Below are 13407 nucleotides of genomic sequence, written 5' to 3'. Positions count from 1 at the left end.
CTTTCCGAAGGCATTGTACAGAGCTCCACACCCAGTGTTTAGAACACTGTGTGCACAAGCTCAATTTCAGCACATACACTATCTTTCCACTAGAGTGTGGGGCTGCACTATACATTTTGGTGCTTCCTCTCTATCTTCATCCTCTCTTTTGTTGAAACGTGGAATTAAGTGTGGTAATGAATGCTACCAACCAGTGTTAGAATCCCAGTAATGTAATAGATGGAATATCCTGTAATGGGAAGTGAAGTAGGCTACATGCCAACTGTGAAGGAGAGCCTTCACTATGGACAATTTATTTTAATATATGGATTAAAGGTATTTATTGCCGTTTTTAAACTGTAAATTATTGTGTTGCAGTGTTATTTTCTGTTTTGATTCATAATTTCATCCATAACCTGCACTTTCTATAATCTCCAAACTTTTCCTGTTATATTGTATTGCCTCATTTGTGGGAGTGGCTAATCGGCACACGATCCTGTAGTAATGTTTAATCGGGGCCTGTGTTGTCTTGAAAAGGTGTGTTTCCTGACTGTGTGGAAGAGCCATTGATTTTAGCCACCAGACTTACTTTAAGTCTGCAGTTAATAAGTATTTTTATAACTATTTATTTCTCAGTTCTTTTAAGCCTTTTAGATACGGTATCGGCCAGCTTGTCACACCAACTTCCAAATAAAGATTCACCTGTCCTTAACTATAAAAATGGATGAATGTTACTGAAGTACTGTGGTAATGATTTCCATGCCCCTGTCTCCTCAGGCTTTGTCGACACATGAGTCAGGCTTTTCAACATTCTTAAGATGGTTTTGTCTGGTTAAGAAAGACATACACACTCTATACCTCAGTTCATCGGGGAGTGGGCTCTATAAGAAATCAAAAGTATTCCACAGGGATGCTGGCTCATGTTGACATCAATGCTTCCCACAGTTGTGCCAAGTTGTCTGGGTGTCCTTTGGGTGGTGGACCATTCTTGATACACACGGGAAACTGTTGGGTGTGAAAAGCCCAGCAGAGTGGCAGTTCTTGCCACAAACCAGTGCACCTGGCACCTACTACCATACCCTGTTCAAAGGCACTTAATTGTCTCAATGTCTCAATTGTCTCAAGGCTTAAAAATACTTCTTTAACCAGTCTCCTTTTCATTTACACTGATTGAAGTGGATTTAACAAGTGACATCAACAAGGGATCATAGCTTTCACCTAGATTCACCTGGTCAGTCTATTTAATTGAAAGACCAGGTGTTCATTATTTTCAGAGGCCTTGTGTTTCTATGGAACTTTCTATCTGGTATTTGGCATATTATCTGGTATCTATAAATGGATAACTAACCGTTTGTAACCCTTTATAAATCGTTTTCTGTATACCTGAATGTGTTACTGAAATATGCACGGGTACTTTCGAAGCGTAGTTTCAAAAGTACATATAGGATCAGAAACCAGACACTGGACTAGATTGGATGCTACAACATTCCCTGCAAGCCACAATTGAGGTTTTCATATGTTTGCCACACCTCTCTGGAAATCCTTCACCGGCTGTTTCATGCTCTTCACACCCATGTTCGAGGCGCTTTCAGTCGACACCTCGGCCATTCATCATAATGAAAGCAGCTTGTACTGCGATTCATGACAGTCCGTGACATGACCACTTTGATGGGAGACGATCTACAGGAGACCTTTGACCTTCCACAGACATGTTCTAGATTGGTTAGTGCTATCCGGGATCCATGGGACATCCCTACACTAAGTCCTAACCTGCTAGGAAATCAAAGAGAACGCCAACTCTACAGATTGCAAGCACATTGTGAATTGCATTAAGTGTTGGTTGAGAATGTGCAGATATGCTATGGATTGATGATTTTTAACCACCTGGCTGCTCGACTTTATGTTAAAATGATGTCATCAGCTATCAGGAAAAGCTGAATTTATGTCCTTGCCAAACTCCTTTTCAATTCACTGCACATGTGTACATGCACCACACGATATGTAGATCACACTGGGAAAAGACGTCAGATCACCATCTTGTCATTAAGCATGAATTCAACTTGAAATGAACCCTGAAACATTATAGTTGCTAGATGGTTGAATTGAACTGTGCAGAGATTCCTTTGGGCTGATCAGCACCATATAGGAAGTGTTAGAGAGATCCTCGCCATGTTTTCTTGTCTCCCCATGAAAGGGGACGGTATCTGAACCAGATTTGAGCAGGCCTATTTCTCATGACGGCATTCTTGCGTGGCAGCTCACCTCTGATTGCTTTCTGCCTCCAGGTTTGGAATACTGTGAGCTATAAAAAAAAAAACACGCTGTCACTACCAAGTGCACAGCTGGAGCAGAGCTGCATGATTCTCCTTCTGGCGGCCAGAAGTCTGGCGGCCAGGGAAATGCGTATGGATTTTCACTACCTTTGCATGAGCTCTATATTCCAGATTTTTTTGAACTCAGAGTGGAGTGAATCAAAAGTTTAAAAAATATATTTTCCTCTTTAAAAAATGCCAATCCATAAAGACAAGGTGAATGGGGTGTTGTGAACTGAAACTGATTGTTGGAGTGCTAAATTCTCTGGAGGAGCAGCTACAGCTAATCATCTAAACAGTTTTATAGTCTTGCCTCACCCCCTGCAGCTGCAGCCAAAGACTAGTGCCTTCACATGAATGTGACTCATGGAAAACTGTGCTAGCAAGGTGTGCTGCCTAGAGCCCTAGAAGTCAATCACTACCAGTCTCCTTACAAAAAGCTCTGCTTTGTTCTGTGGGTGAGGCTTCCGGAAGCTATTATTCCCAGAATGAGACATCAGGGCAAAATGGGGCAGAAATGGGAATTTACCCTGGTCACCAGTGGATAATAGTAAAAGATACGAGGCAACAAACAAGAACGGACGAAGGCCCATAAACTGATTACAACTATAGTCTTAATAAATTGGATCTTTGCTATTACAGCCCGGAGGTGCCATCCCAAACTCCATTTATAAAAATTTAAAAAACTATTATAAAAATAACATTTCACCCCTACACTTTCCCCCAGCTTAGCCCTGCCCCATGAGAGCTCCTTGCCCCGCCCTTCTCCAAACATGGAGTGGCTGTGAGTGAAAGGGGGCTGGTTCTGCCTCTACTGTACTCACTGTGTCTGTGTGAGGATGGCTGCAGCTAAAGAAACCTCAGGAAACCCAGTGTGAACCAGAGCACAGACCTCCACAGACCCTCGACTCACTGCTGCCGTACTGCAGACATCCTACCTGACCTGACCAGCTCCAATCCTGCAGACTGACACCATCACAGGAGCAGGACAAGAGCAGGAGTCTAAGTGGAACTTAACCTGAACAACACTTGAAACTGTCTTATTTTTTCCTCTGCTTCTCTTGCTCCCTCTGATTATCTCTTTCTCTCATGTGCATCTTTCCCAATCCTGAACACTGAGCTGAGTATATTGGAGACCTGAGCCTGCAGCACTCTATTGTGAGTATGTGCAGGATCAAGTTACAATGATACAGGTTATGGGTCTCAGAAAATGGTGGACTTTTGCACCTCTGTGTTGGTGTGCAGATTTTCATGTGAGACAAGTTTCTACCTGAACACAAGCTGAATTTGCTGTTCTGGCTGCCCCCCCCCTCTCTCACTCTCTTTCTTGTTCTCTCTCTCTCTTTCTTGTTCTCTCTCTCTCTCCCTCCCTCTCTCTCTCTCTCTCTCTTTCTTGTTCTCTCTCTCTCTTTCTTGTTCTCTCTCTCTCTCTCTTTCTTGTTTTCTCTCTCTCTCCCTCTCTCCCTCTCTCTCTTTCTTGTTTTCTCTCTCTTTCCCTCCCTCTCTCTCTCTTTCTTGTTCTCTCTCTCTCTTTCTTGTTCTCTCTCTCTCTCTCTCTTTCTTGTTTTCTCTCTCCCTCTCCCTCTCTCTTTCTTGTTCTCTCTCTCTCTCTCTCTCTCTCTCTCTCTCTCTCTCTCTCTCTCTCTCTCATAGGAGGAGAACAGGTGGTGATGTCCCCTTCTCTGTACTGGATCTTGCTGCTCTGTAGACTCCACAGTCTCTGGGCTCAGGATGACTATAGCACACATGATGATAGAACCATGGACAGGAGAGCCAAGAACCAACTACTGACAACGAACGTCATACCCAAGAATGGCCAATGTAAGAGTCCCAACAGTATTTATTTGTTTTAAAGGAGAGACAGAGAAAAGTTTTTCTTAGACATAGTGTTGGCTAGAATTGATAGGATATGTTCACTTCTGAAAATACTACATGGGTAAAACATCCATCACCGAAAAAATGTGTGGCTACAAGAAAATCTCATTTTCAAGAGTCATTGGCAAATGATGGGATCCACTTAAAAAATGATTATATCTCACAGCCAGGCTTAGAAACCCATCCATCTCAGTGGCAACCATTCTGTTCCTTGAACGTTTTTCTCCCTCAAGAGCTGGGTATCCCCGGGCACATTCTTTCGGACACGTTTCTTTGAACATAAGTATGATTTATTCCCAGTTTATATTGGATATGTGCCCTCGCTCCTTGAAAAATATTGTAGGTTAGGATGCCTTGTGTGACTCGTTTCTCCGAGAGCCTTTTAGATATCAGACAGGAATCAGGAACATCAGTTCACAGTTCAAGTCATGGCGCCCCTCCAAGCTACACTTCCACCTTGATAAATAAATCATATCAGAACTTTTCTGGGTTCAATCTTCTCTCTGAGTCATTAAGGTTCAGTATCTCAGAATTTAAGCTTCTGAGTGGCTTTGGTCTAGCTTAACCTTCAGAGTTGTGGTCAGTCGCTGGTCAATGTTGGTCTTGAGTTGGATGTGAGAAAGTACCAACCTTGACCCAGACCACCCCCTGTATTTTGGTTAGGGCACCAGGTGGTGCTAAGTTAGATAGGTAGTGGGTAGGCAGGTTAGATAGGATAGGGGGCTTTGATATTTACTTTCTTTGCTTTGGTTCCGTCCAGACCCTTTTCCCCCATATTACCGTGTGACGGAATAAATTCTTTGTAAACGGTACCACTCTCTCTGCCTTTGTCATCCTTACTCGCACCTACAGTCCCATACCTCTTTCACTTCACGGGGAGTTGAGTTGTAGCAGGGTGTTGCGTTCCCTCTTCACAGAGGCGTGCGTAACACTGATCTCCTGTTTTGAAATGGTAGTGACCCCCAGCTCTGTGAACCACTTACGTAATGTAGCTAGCTAATGTTGTACCCGGTACGTACATGATGATTGAACTGATGAATGATCCTTCTTTGGTGTTAGCGGTGGATATGAGAAAATATCCAGTTTTACCCATATCGGATCTCCTGCTTTGAAATGGGGTTGACCCCAGCTCTGCCCTCTGCCAACCAAAGATTGACAAATTAGCGGTAGCTAGCTACATCTTGTGTAATGTGCATGGTACATGATAAATTAACAATGCGTTAACACTTTTTTCATGTTCTTAGCACTTTTGAATGATGACTGTGGCCTGGAGCTGGCCTTCCTGGTGGACAGCTCGGAGAGCGCCAAGGACAACCACGCCCAGGAGAAGAGGTTCGCCACAGATGTGGTTGAACGCCTGCAGGGGGTCAATCTCCAGACGGGCCGGGCTCTCAGCTCGCGAGCCGCCCTCCTGCAGTTCAGCAGCCATGTGATCATCGAGCAGACCTTCAAGCAGTGGCGGGGATTGGCCAACTTCAAGGCTCACATCGCACCCATCGGATACATCGGCCACGGCACCTACACCACCTACGCCATCACCAACCTGACCAAGATCTACATGGAGGAGTCAGAGCCAGGGAGCATCAGGGTGGCCATACTGCTGACGGATGGCATCTCCCACCCCAGGAACCCAGACATCTTCTCCGCCGTGGTCGACGCCAAAAACCAGGGTGTGAAGTTCTTCATGGTGGGCATCACGCCCGCGGCCAATGACATCTCCAACGTGGCACAGCTCCGTCGGCTGGCTAGCTCCCCAGCCAATCGCTACCTCCATAACCTTCAGGACAGGGGCATCGTGGAAAAGGTCATCAAAGAGATTGTAAGTGCAACATCATCATGTTTCGTCATCTGGTTCAGGTTGTGGTTCGTTGAGATGTAAATTCAGTCCACATTTTTCAGGTGTCTAGAGAAAAAGGTCTCTGTAGTTTGCTGAATGTGTCTTATGGCTGTATAACTGCTTATGGTAGGGAATTTTAAATCTGTGTGGACTCCTCCCTCTTGGGAATTGGCATTCACCATTGGAATGACAAATCAGGCTTTGTCAAAACAGGGCGCCCTCAGGGCCATATTTTGCTAATCACTCTTTGGATATTACCATGTATACAACAAGCTGGGCCTTGAAAATGGTTTGAGAAGAAATGGATGCAAATATATTTGGATTACACAATATTATGTAGGCTTACTCATGTCAAGACTTGCATGCTTTATCTTTGCCGGTTGAAGAGGACTCATGTATATTTCGTGTTTAAGCATCTCCTAACAGTCTAGGACAAAGAATATTTTATGCTTTGTGGGGGCATCCTGTGTGGTTTCAACTCGCTGCACCTGCTAAGGTTGTCATAGTTGCAGGTGATTTGGTCCCCTCTGTCATCACAAACATAGTACCTTTATATTCATACTGTTATCGCTCTAGCACCTTGTTTAGTCTTCACTTGACATGGGGAAATACAGACATCTATATTTTTGACTGTGGCCCCTGGCTGGTGTTTCTGAGGCATTTTGTTGGAAACCATTCCGGTGTTTCAAACTATTTTAACAACGTTCTTTTTTAACTGAAACCTCAGGTAAAAGTAGTCATGGAAATGAACCCTTTGATGTCTGTCCAATAAGACGGATTCGGGCATGAAACAGTACAGTAGGTCTAGAGACACAATATGAGTTCAGGACCTGTTTAACTATACCATTGGTTCTACGTTAAAACTCTGTGGAAAACTGCTGTGTGCAGTAGAAACGAAGCTCAGCAAGATCACGCACGGCTGAATAGCTCAACGAGTCTCACGCACACCCCTCGACTTCTCAACCAATTGTTGACGCAGGTGTTAGACATAACACGATCAAGAAAATCGGGTCATGAAATCCATATTAACCAGCGGCACTTGCATTAGCTACGCGCTCTACTGCTAGATCCATATGGACTGGTTCGAGTTGCGTTCGGGTACCCAGTAGCACCCAGTCAACACAGAGGCTTCATCCTGTTTCAGGCAGCATCTGTATGTCATAAAGGCTGTCTGTCCCATTAGCTTGTCTTTTTATCTCTTGTATGCTTCTGTCTCCGGCGGGATCAGCTCCAATCCTCTCCCGGTAAAAATAAACAGACCTTCTGTGGCGGCTTCAAGTGCTTCTCTGCAAGCGGAAATATACTTTGGATGCTCCGAGACCATTGCATGTAGTTTGTGTTCGTTTCTGTTGAATTTTGACCATTCCCCCTCCATATAGAATGTGGCTGGCTTTCATGTCCAGACCAAACAAAACAGTGTTTGGAGAAAAACAGATTTTGGGCAACAGAATCATTCTTCTACCAGTTTTTTTAGGATTAGGCCTCCAGCTGACAGGATCAGGTGCTGGAGGTTGTAGTAGACTTGTACAGTGAGATGAAGGCAGAGATTGAGATAGACTAAGAATTAGTCACACAGCTGAGTTTAGAGAGCCCTGGGAAAACTTGTCACTCCTGTAATGAACACGATGGGAACGCAGAGCACAGCAGGTGTTTATTTGTAAAGGACCACAGGAGGCGGCAGGTAGCTGGGTCCATGGGCAGGCAGAGGGTCATACACAGAGGGCCCAAAAGGGCAACAGTACAGGTTAGGGAAAAGGATAGTAACGTCGTCAGGGAGATCAGGCAATAGGTTGATAACGGGAAAGCCGATAGGCTAAAGTACAGGCAGGGAATAGGCGTCGTTAGTGAGGCAGACAAACTATCATAGACAGGCAGATTCAAACACAGGAACCTCAGCACTCCAACTATAAGTGTGTTACAAAACAAACAATACCTCACAATGATGGGGTGCAAATAACTGAACTACATAGTGTGTGAACAGGTGATCAGAATTCCGGTGATTGGGATCTGGAGAGTGAGCTGCGTTCAGGGGATATATGTGTTTGAGAGTGTGAGCTGGAAAGTGGGCTGGAAAGTGAGCTACGTTCAAGGGATCTACGTGTTTGAGAGTGTGAGTTGGAAGCAGACCTTACAACTCCAGCCTAAACTCTCCTGAAATGAGTAACTTGAACAGGTTAGATGCCCAACCCCATATCACTGGGATAATCCAAAATGCACCTAAACAGGTATTTCATCAATCAACATTAAAATAACCAGTCCACAAAACATTCCCCGGTGGTGTAGCCTACACGTCGGTGATACAATGTAACTTTAAACTCAAATAAATGTTGTTAAACGTTAAAGCTAGGCTGCTCGTGTTTAATCTTCTGTACAACAATAGAAGTAGGAATCTGATTGAAATCGCAAGCAACATGAATAAACATAAGCAAACATTAGCAATCCGTGTTTGTCGCCAACATTTAGGGAAAGGAATCAAAAGTTGGTTGAATCAAAGTTGTTTCCACATAATTTCAACAAATAAAATTCAATTTGATGACGTTGAATTAACATGGAAAACTGATTGGATTTGCAAAAACGTCATCAAAGTGAGGGAATTGCATTTTCTACACCCAACTTTGAACCTAAATCCAATGACATGGTGACATTTTTTTTCGATTTCACGTTGATATTCACGCTAGTTGACACCTCAACCAAATTCAAATCAAAACTAGATGTTGAATTAACGTCTGCGTCGAGTGGGAGAGGAATGTCCTGACTTTGTTCAACAGTCACTGTCTCACCATGAGATATGTGTCGAATAAATATGAAGTGCACTAAATTTTGAAAAATTATTTGTTTTTCTCATTTCACAGACAGAGTTGGCTGATGAGGGGGTAAGTCCTAGTTATCTAGGCCTACTAATCTTGATATACTGCAGCCTTTTCACACAGTATTCAATAAACTCTCCTCTTCAGGAGTCTGAACTCCTGTCTGACCCCCTATGTTGTGTCCTTGTGGTTTTAGTGTCCTCTGGCCCTGAAGTGTGCGTGTGACAAGGGAGAGAGGGGACCCATTGGCCTCCAGGTAAGTTTCTGAACATGACCAACATCACCCTCAAGCTCCCCTCGACATCAATACATTGAGATTACAGCCCCCTTTCGAATTGAACATCCTGTAGTGGACGATTACTTCAAAACTGAAGTACAGTACAGTACCAACACACAAAGCCTGCCTTGATGCTTACACGTGAGATAATTGAGGGGCTTTGGTAGGCTTTAGTGATTTGTGTGATTAGAGGCGATTCATATCTGCTTCCCTGAAGCAGTGATAGTGTGGCAAATGCTTAACATTCCTGCTTCACTTTATGATCAGCAAGCTGGGACAGATATCGGCTTGGGAAAATCTGCAGAATTATGCTGTTATAGGTTACATTAAAAAAAGTATGTTTCCGGTTGATCTAATAAGGATGCATTTGTTTTTTTTTTGTCATAGGCAGTCACAATATCCACATAAGTAAATACAGTTGAAGTCGGAAGTTTACACACACCTTAGCCAAATACATTTAAACTCAGTTTTTCACAATTCCTGACATTTAATCAGATTAAAAATTCCCTGTCTTAGGTCAGTTAGGATCACCACTTTATTTTAAGAATGTGAAATGTCAGAATAATGCTAGAGTGAATGATTTATTTCAGCTGTTATTTATTTCATCACATTGCCAGTGGGTCAGAAGTTTACATACACTCAATTAGTATTTGGTGGCATTGCCTTTAAATTGTTTAACTTGGGTCAAACTTTTCGGGTAGCCTTCCACAAGCTTCCCACACTAAGTTGGTTTAATTTTGGCCCATTTCTCCTGACAGAGGTGGTGTAACTGAGTCAGGTTTGTAGGCCTCCTTGCTCGCACATAGGATTGAGGTCAGGGCTTTGTGATGGCCACTCCAATACCTTGACTTTGTTATCCTTAAACCATTTTGCCACAACTTTGGAAGTGTGCTTGGGGTCATTGTCATTTGGAAGACCCATTTGCGACCAAGCTTTAACTTCCTGACTGATGTCTTGAGATGTTGCTTCAATATATCCACATAATTGTCCTTCCTCATGCCATCTATTTTGTGATGTGCACCAGTCCCTCCTGCAGAAAAGCACCCCCACAACATGATGCTGCCACCCCCGTGCTTCACGGTTGGGATGCTGTTCTTCGGCTTGCAAACATCCCCCTTTTTCCTCCAAACATAGCGATGGTCATTATGGCCAAACAGTTCTATTTTTGTTTCATCAGACCAGAGGACATTTCTCTAAAAAGTACGATCTTTGTCCCCATGTGCAGTTGTAAACCGTAGTCTGGCTTTCTATTGGCGGATTTGTGGATATAGATACTTTTGTACCTGTTTCCTCCAGCATCTTCGCAAGGTCCTTTGCTGTTGTTCTGGGATTGATTTGCACTTTTCGCACCAAAGTCCGTTCATCTGTAGGAGAAAGAATGTGTCTCCTTCCTGAGCGGTATGATGGCTGCGTGGTCCCATTGTGTTTATACTTGCGTACTATTGTTTGTACAGATGGACGTGGTACCTTCAGGCATTTGGAAATTGCTCCCATAGATGAACCAGACTTGTGGAGGTCTATATTTTTTCTGAGGTCTTGGCTGATTTCTTTTGATTTCCCCATGATGTCAAGCAAAGAGGCACTGAGTTGGAAGGTAGGCCTTGAAATACATCCATACTTACACCTCCAATTTACTCAAATTATGTCAATTAGCCTATCAGAAGCTTCTAAAGCTTGATTGGCTATGAAAAGCCAACTGACATTTACTCCTGAGGTGCTGACTTGCTGCACCCTCGACAACTACTGTGATTATTATTATTTGACCATGCTGGTCATTTATGAACATTTGAACATCTTGGCCATGTTCTGTCATAATCTCTACCCGGCACAGCCAAAAGAGGACTGGCCACCCCTCATAGCCTGGTTCCTCTCTAGGTTTCGTCCTAGGTTTTTGCCTTTCTAGGGAGTTTTTCCTATCAACCGTGCTTCTACACCTGCATTGCTTGCTGTTTGGGGTTTTAGGCTGGGTTTCTGTACAGCACTTTGAGATATCAGCTGATGTAAGAAGGGCTATATAAATAAATTTGATTTGATTTGATAAAGCCATGACATCATTTTCTGGAGTATTCCAAGCTGTTTAAAGGCACAGTCAACTTGGTGTGTGTAAACGTCTGACCCACTGGAATTGTGATACAGTGAATTATAAGTGAAATAATCTATCTGTAATCAATTGTTGAAAAAATACTTGTGTCATGCACAAAGTAGATGTCCTAACCGACTTGCCAAAACTATAGTTTGTTAACAAGAGATTTGTGGAGTGGTTGAAAAATGAGTTTTAATGACTCCAACCTAAGTGTATGTAAACTTCCAACTTCAACTGTAGGTCATTGTAGTCTTTCACCTAACTGACAATTTCTACTGTAGACTGTTCACTTGGTGACCAGACATTGTAGAATATTATAGTCGATCCCCACTGGATGTACATTGATGTGTCTGTACTTTAATATTAGGGCCTGTGCACAGTAATCACTGCCATTATCCTATAACAGACCAAAAATGCAGTTTGTCAAACCAGATGCAGCTGCCACACACTGATCAGATGCTATTACACCACAAATGAGGTTTTTCTCTCCATACCATGCTGATGTGATTTCACTTCCCTCCACAGGGCAAGAAGGGGAATTCTGGAGATGATGGGAACCCAGGTGTTAAAGGATCGAAGGTACTGGTGATTTGCTTTGCCTGTGTGTGTCTTCTTCCAATTAGTCTGTCATTCTGTTTTCAAAACCTTAATTCTCTCTTTCTTACAGGGTGAGAGCGGGCTCAGTGGACTTCCTGGTCGAAATGGGGAAGAGGTCAGTAGAGAGGGCATACCCTAAACACCTGCTGTTACATTATTAGATGAATGTACACAGCCAATTGGCACAGACTTCAACAACTCAACATTGCTAACTGTAAAGACAAGGATTGTGTTTTGTGGTCAGTGACAATGTTTTGATCACTGTCTCTCCTTGCTAATCAAGAGTGTGTTGTTTCTACTCAGGGCAAGCCGGGCTACAAAGGAGAGCAGGTAGAGTATGAATCTCCAGATCAATATCCCTCTGGGTTTCCTAGTATTTAGTAAATATGACACAATGTACCTACCTCATTTTTCTTGTAGGGGGAGAGTGGAGAATGTGGCACACCTGGAATCAAAGGAGACAGGGTACAGTGTATTTTTCTTTTGTTTTGTCATCAAATGTTTTTTTAATCCCACCTTTACCAAGGACCTAAGGCAGGGGTGTAAAACATATGGCACGCAGGCTGGATACGGCCCACGAGGGGGGCCAATCCCGCCCTTGGATGGTTAGAGTAATTTTTAAAAAAGAAAGTTTTTTAATTAACTAAGTGAGTTTGACACCCCTGACCTAAGGGACCATTGTGTCAAAGTGTCTTCTTTAGCTCCATGAATGCGAGCAGAGGTGTATTTTTGTTTAATGGTATTTTATGTGTTTAGCTTTAGTGTCACTACATACCACTCTGTTTATACTTTAGCCAACCAATAGTGTTGTTGGCTAGTTTTTGTTTGTCTGGGCTATGATGTTGCACTGATGAATGCAGACAGTGTGAAACCCATACTACTATGTGTTGACTGTGCCTCCTATGTTTGTTTGTCATGTTTTGACATGAACTGATTGACCCCCTCCTTCTCCAGGGGCCTGAGGGGCCAGTTGGCACCAGGGGAAACAGAGGGCTACAGGTAAGCCTCTGTTCTAGAATCCTCTGTGTCACCCATCTTTGATAAGACTGTCACAAGCTAGGTAGTTTCAATCACTGATACTTTACTATCTAAGTAAAAAATGTCCTTCAAGCTGTCCTCTAAGTTTCAAATTCAATTGTGTTTGTATACTTGTCCATTTGTAGACTACTTTATTCTGTCTTCACACAGGGGTTACCTGGTCCAAATGGCGATGCCGGGCCTGAGGGTCTCATAGGGAAAAAAGTGAGTTTTATTTCATAAAACCTAATACATTATCATTAAGAGAGTGTCATTCACAGAAAGCCATTAGTTAGAGGAACCACATCTGCCCTTAGGATGGAGGAGAAAGCAACTACTTTGTGACTGACTGACTGGTCTGTCTTACGTGTCTATTCACTAAGTCAGAGCCAGAATTTCCCCCACTTAGCTTCAACCCATTGATCAAAGGTAACCTTCTATCTCAAATCCATACAGATAACTAGATTATAGTTTATTGGCTGGACAACATCAATTATGTCTGGGTGTATGGAATCTGGTTTGGATCAGGTCTTTGGTTTCTTGGGTTCATGGTTGAAGAAAATTGGCAGTCAGACACCAAGTCCAGACCGTAACCAGAAAAATGCCAAGTCCCATTCAAGGCC

At 43.2% G+C, this 13407-nt stretch overlaps 1 protein-coding gene across 1 annotated transcript in view; it reads left to right on the top strand.

The window, feature by feature from the left end:
• The first annotated feature begins 3128 nt into the window (after positions 1 to 3128).
• LOC112266441 (collagen alpha-1(XXVIII) chain-like) overlaps positions 3129 to 13407 on the top strand; it is a 36945-nt gene continuing 26666 nt past the window's right edge. Inside the window, exons 1-11 of the mRNA XM_024443911.2 lie at positions 3129 to 3449; positions 3945 to 4112; positions 5411 to 5985; positions 8856 to 8876; positions 9007 to 9066; positions 11696 to 11749; positions 11838 to 11882; positions 12071 to 12097; positions 12188 to 12232; positions 12722 to 12766; positions 12956 to 13009. Coding sequence (XP_024299679.1) covers positions 3962 to 4112; positions 5411 to 5985; positions 8856 to 8876; positions 9007 to 9066; positions 11696 to 11749; positions 11838 to 11882; positions 12071 to 12097; positions 12188 to 12232; positions 12722 to 12766; positions 12956 to 13009 — 1077 coding nt within the window. The 5' untranslated portion in view covers positions 3129 to 3449; positions 3945 to 3961. The remainder of the gene's footprint in view (positions 3450 to 3944; positions 4113 to 5410; positions 5986 to 8855; positions 8877 to 9006; positions 9067 to 11695; positions 11750 to 11837; positions 11883 to 12070; positions 12098 to 12187; positions 12233 to 12721; positions 12767 to 12955; positions 13010 to 13407) is intronic.

Source organism: Oncorhynchus tshawytscha, linkage group LG14 (genome assembly GCF_018296145.1).
Source record: "Oncorhynchus tshawytscha isolate Ot180627B linkage group LG14, Otsh_v2.0, whole genome shotgun sequence".
NCBI classification, from domain to species: Eukaryota; Metazoa; Chordata; class Actinopteri; order Salmoniformes; family Salmonidae; genus Oncorhynchus; species Oncorhynchus tshawytscha.
This window is presented reverse-complemented; position numbering and strand designations above follow the sequence as displayed.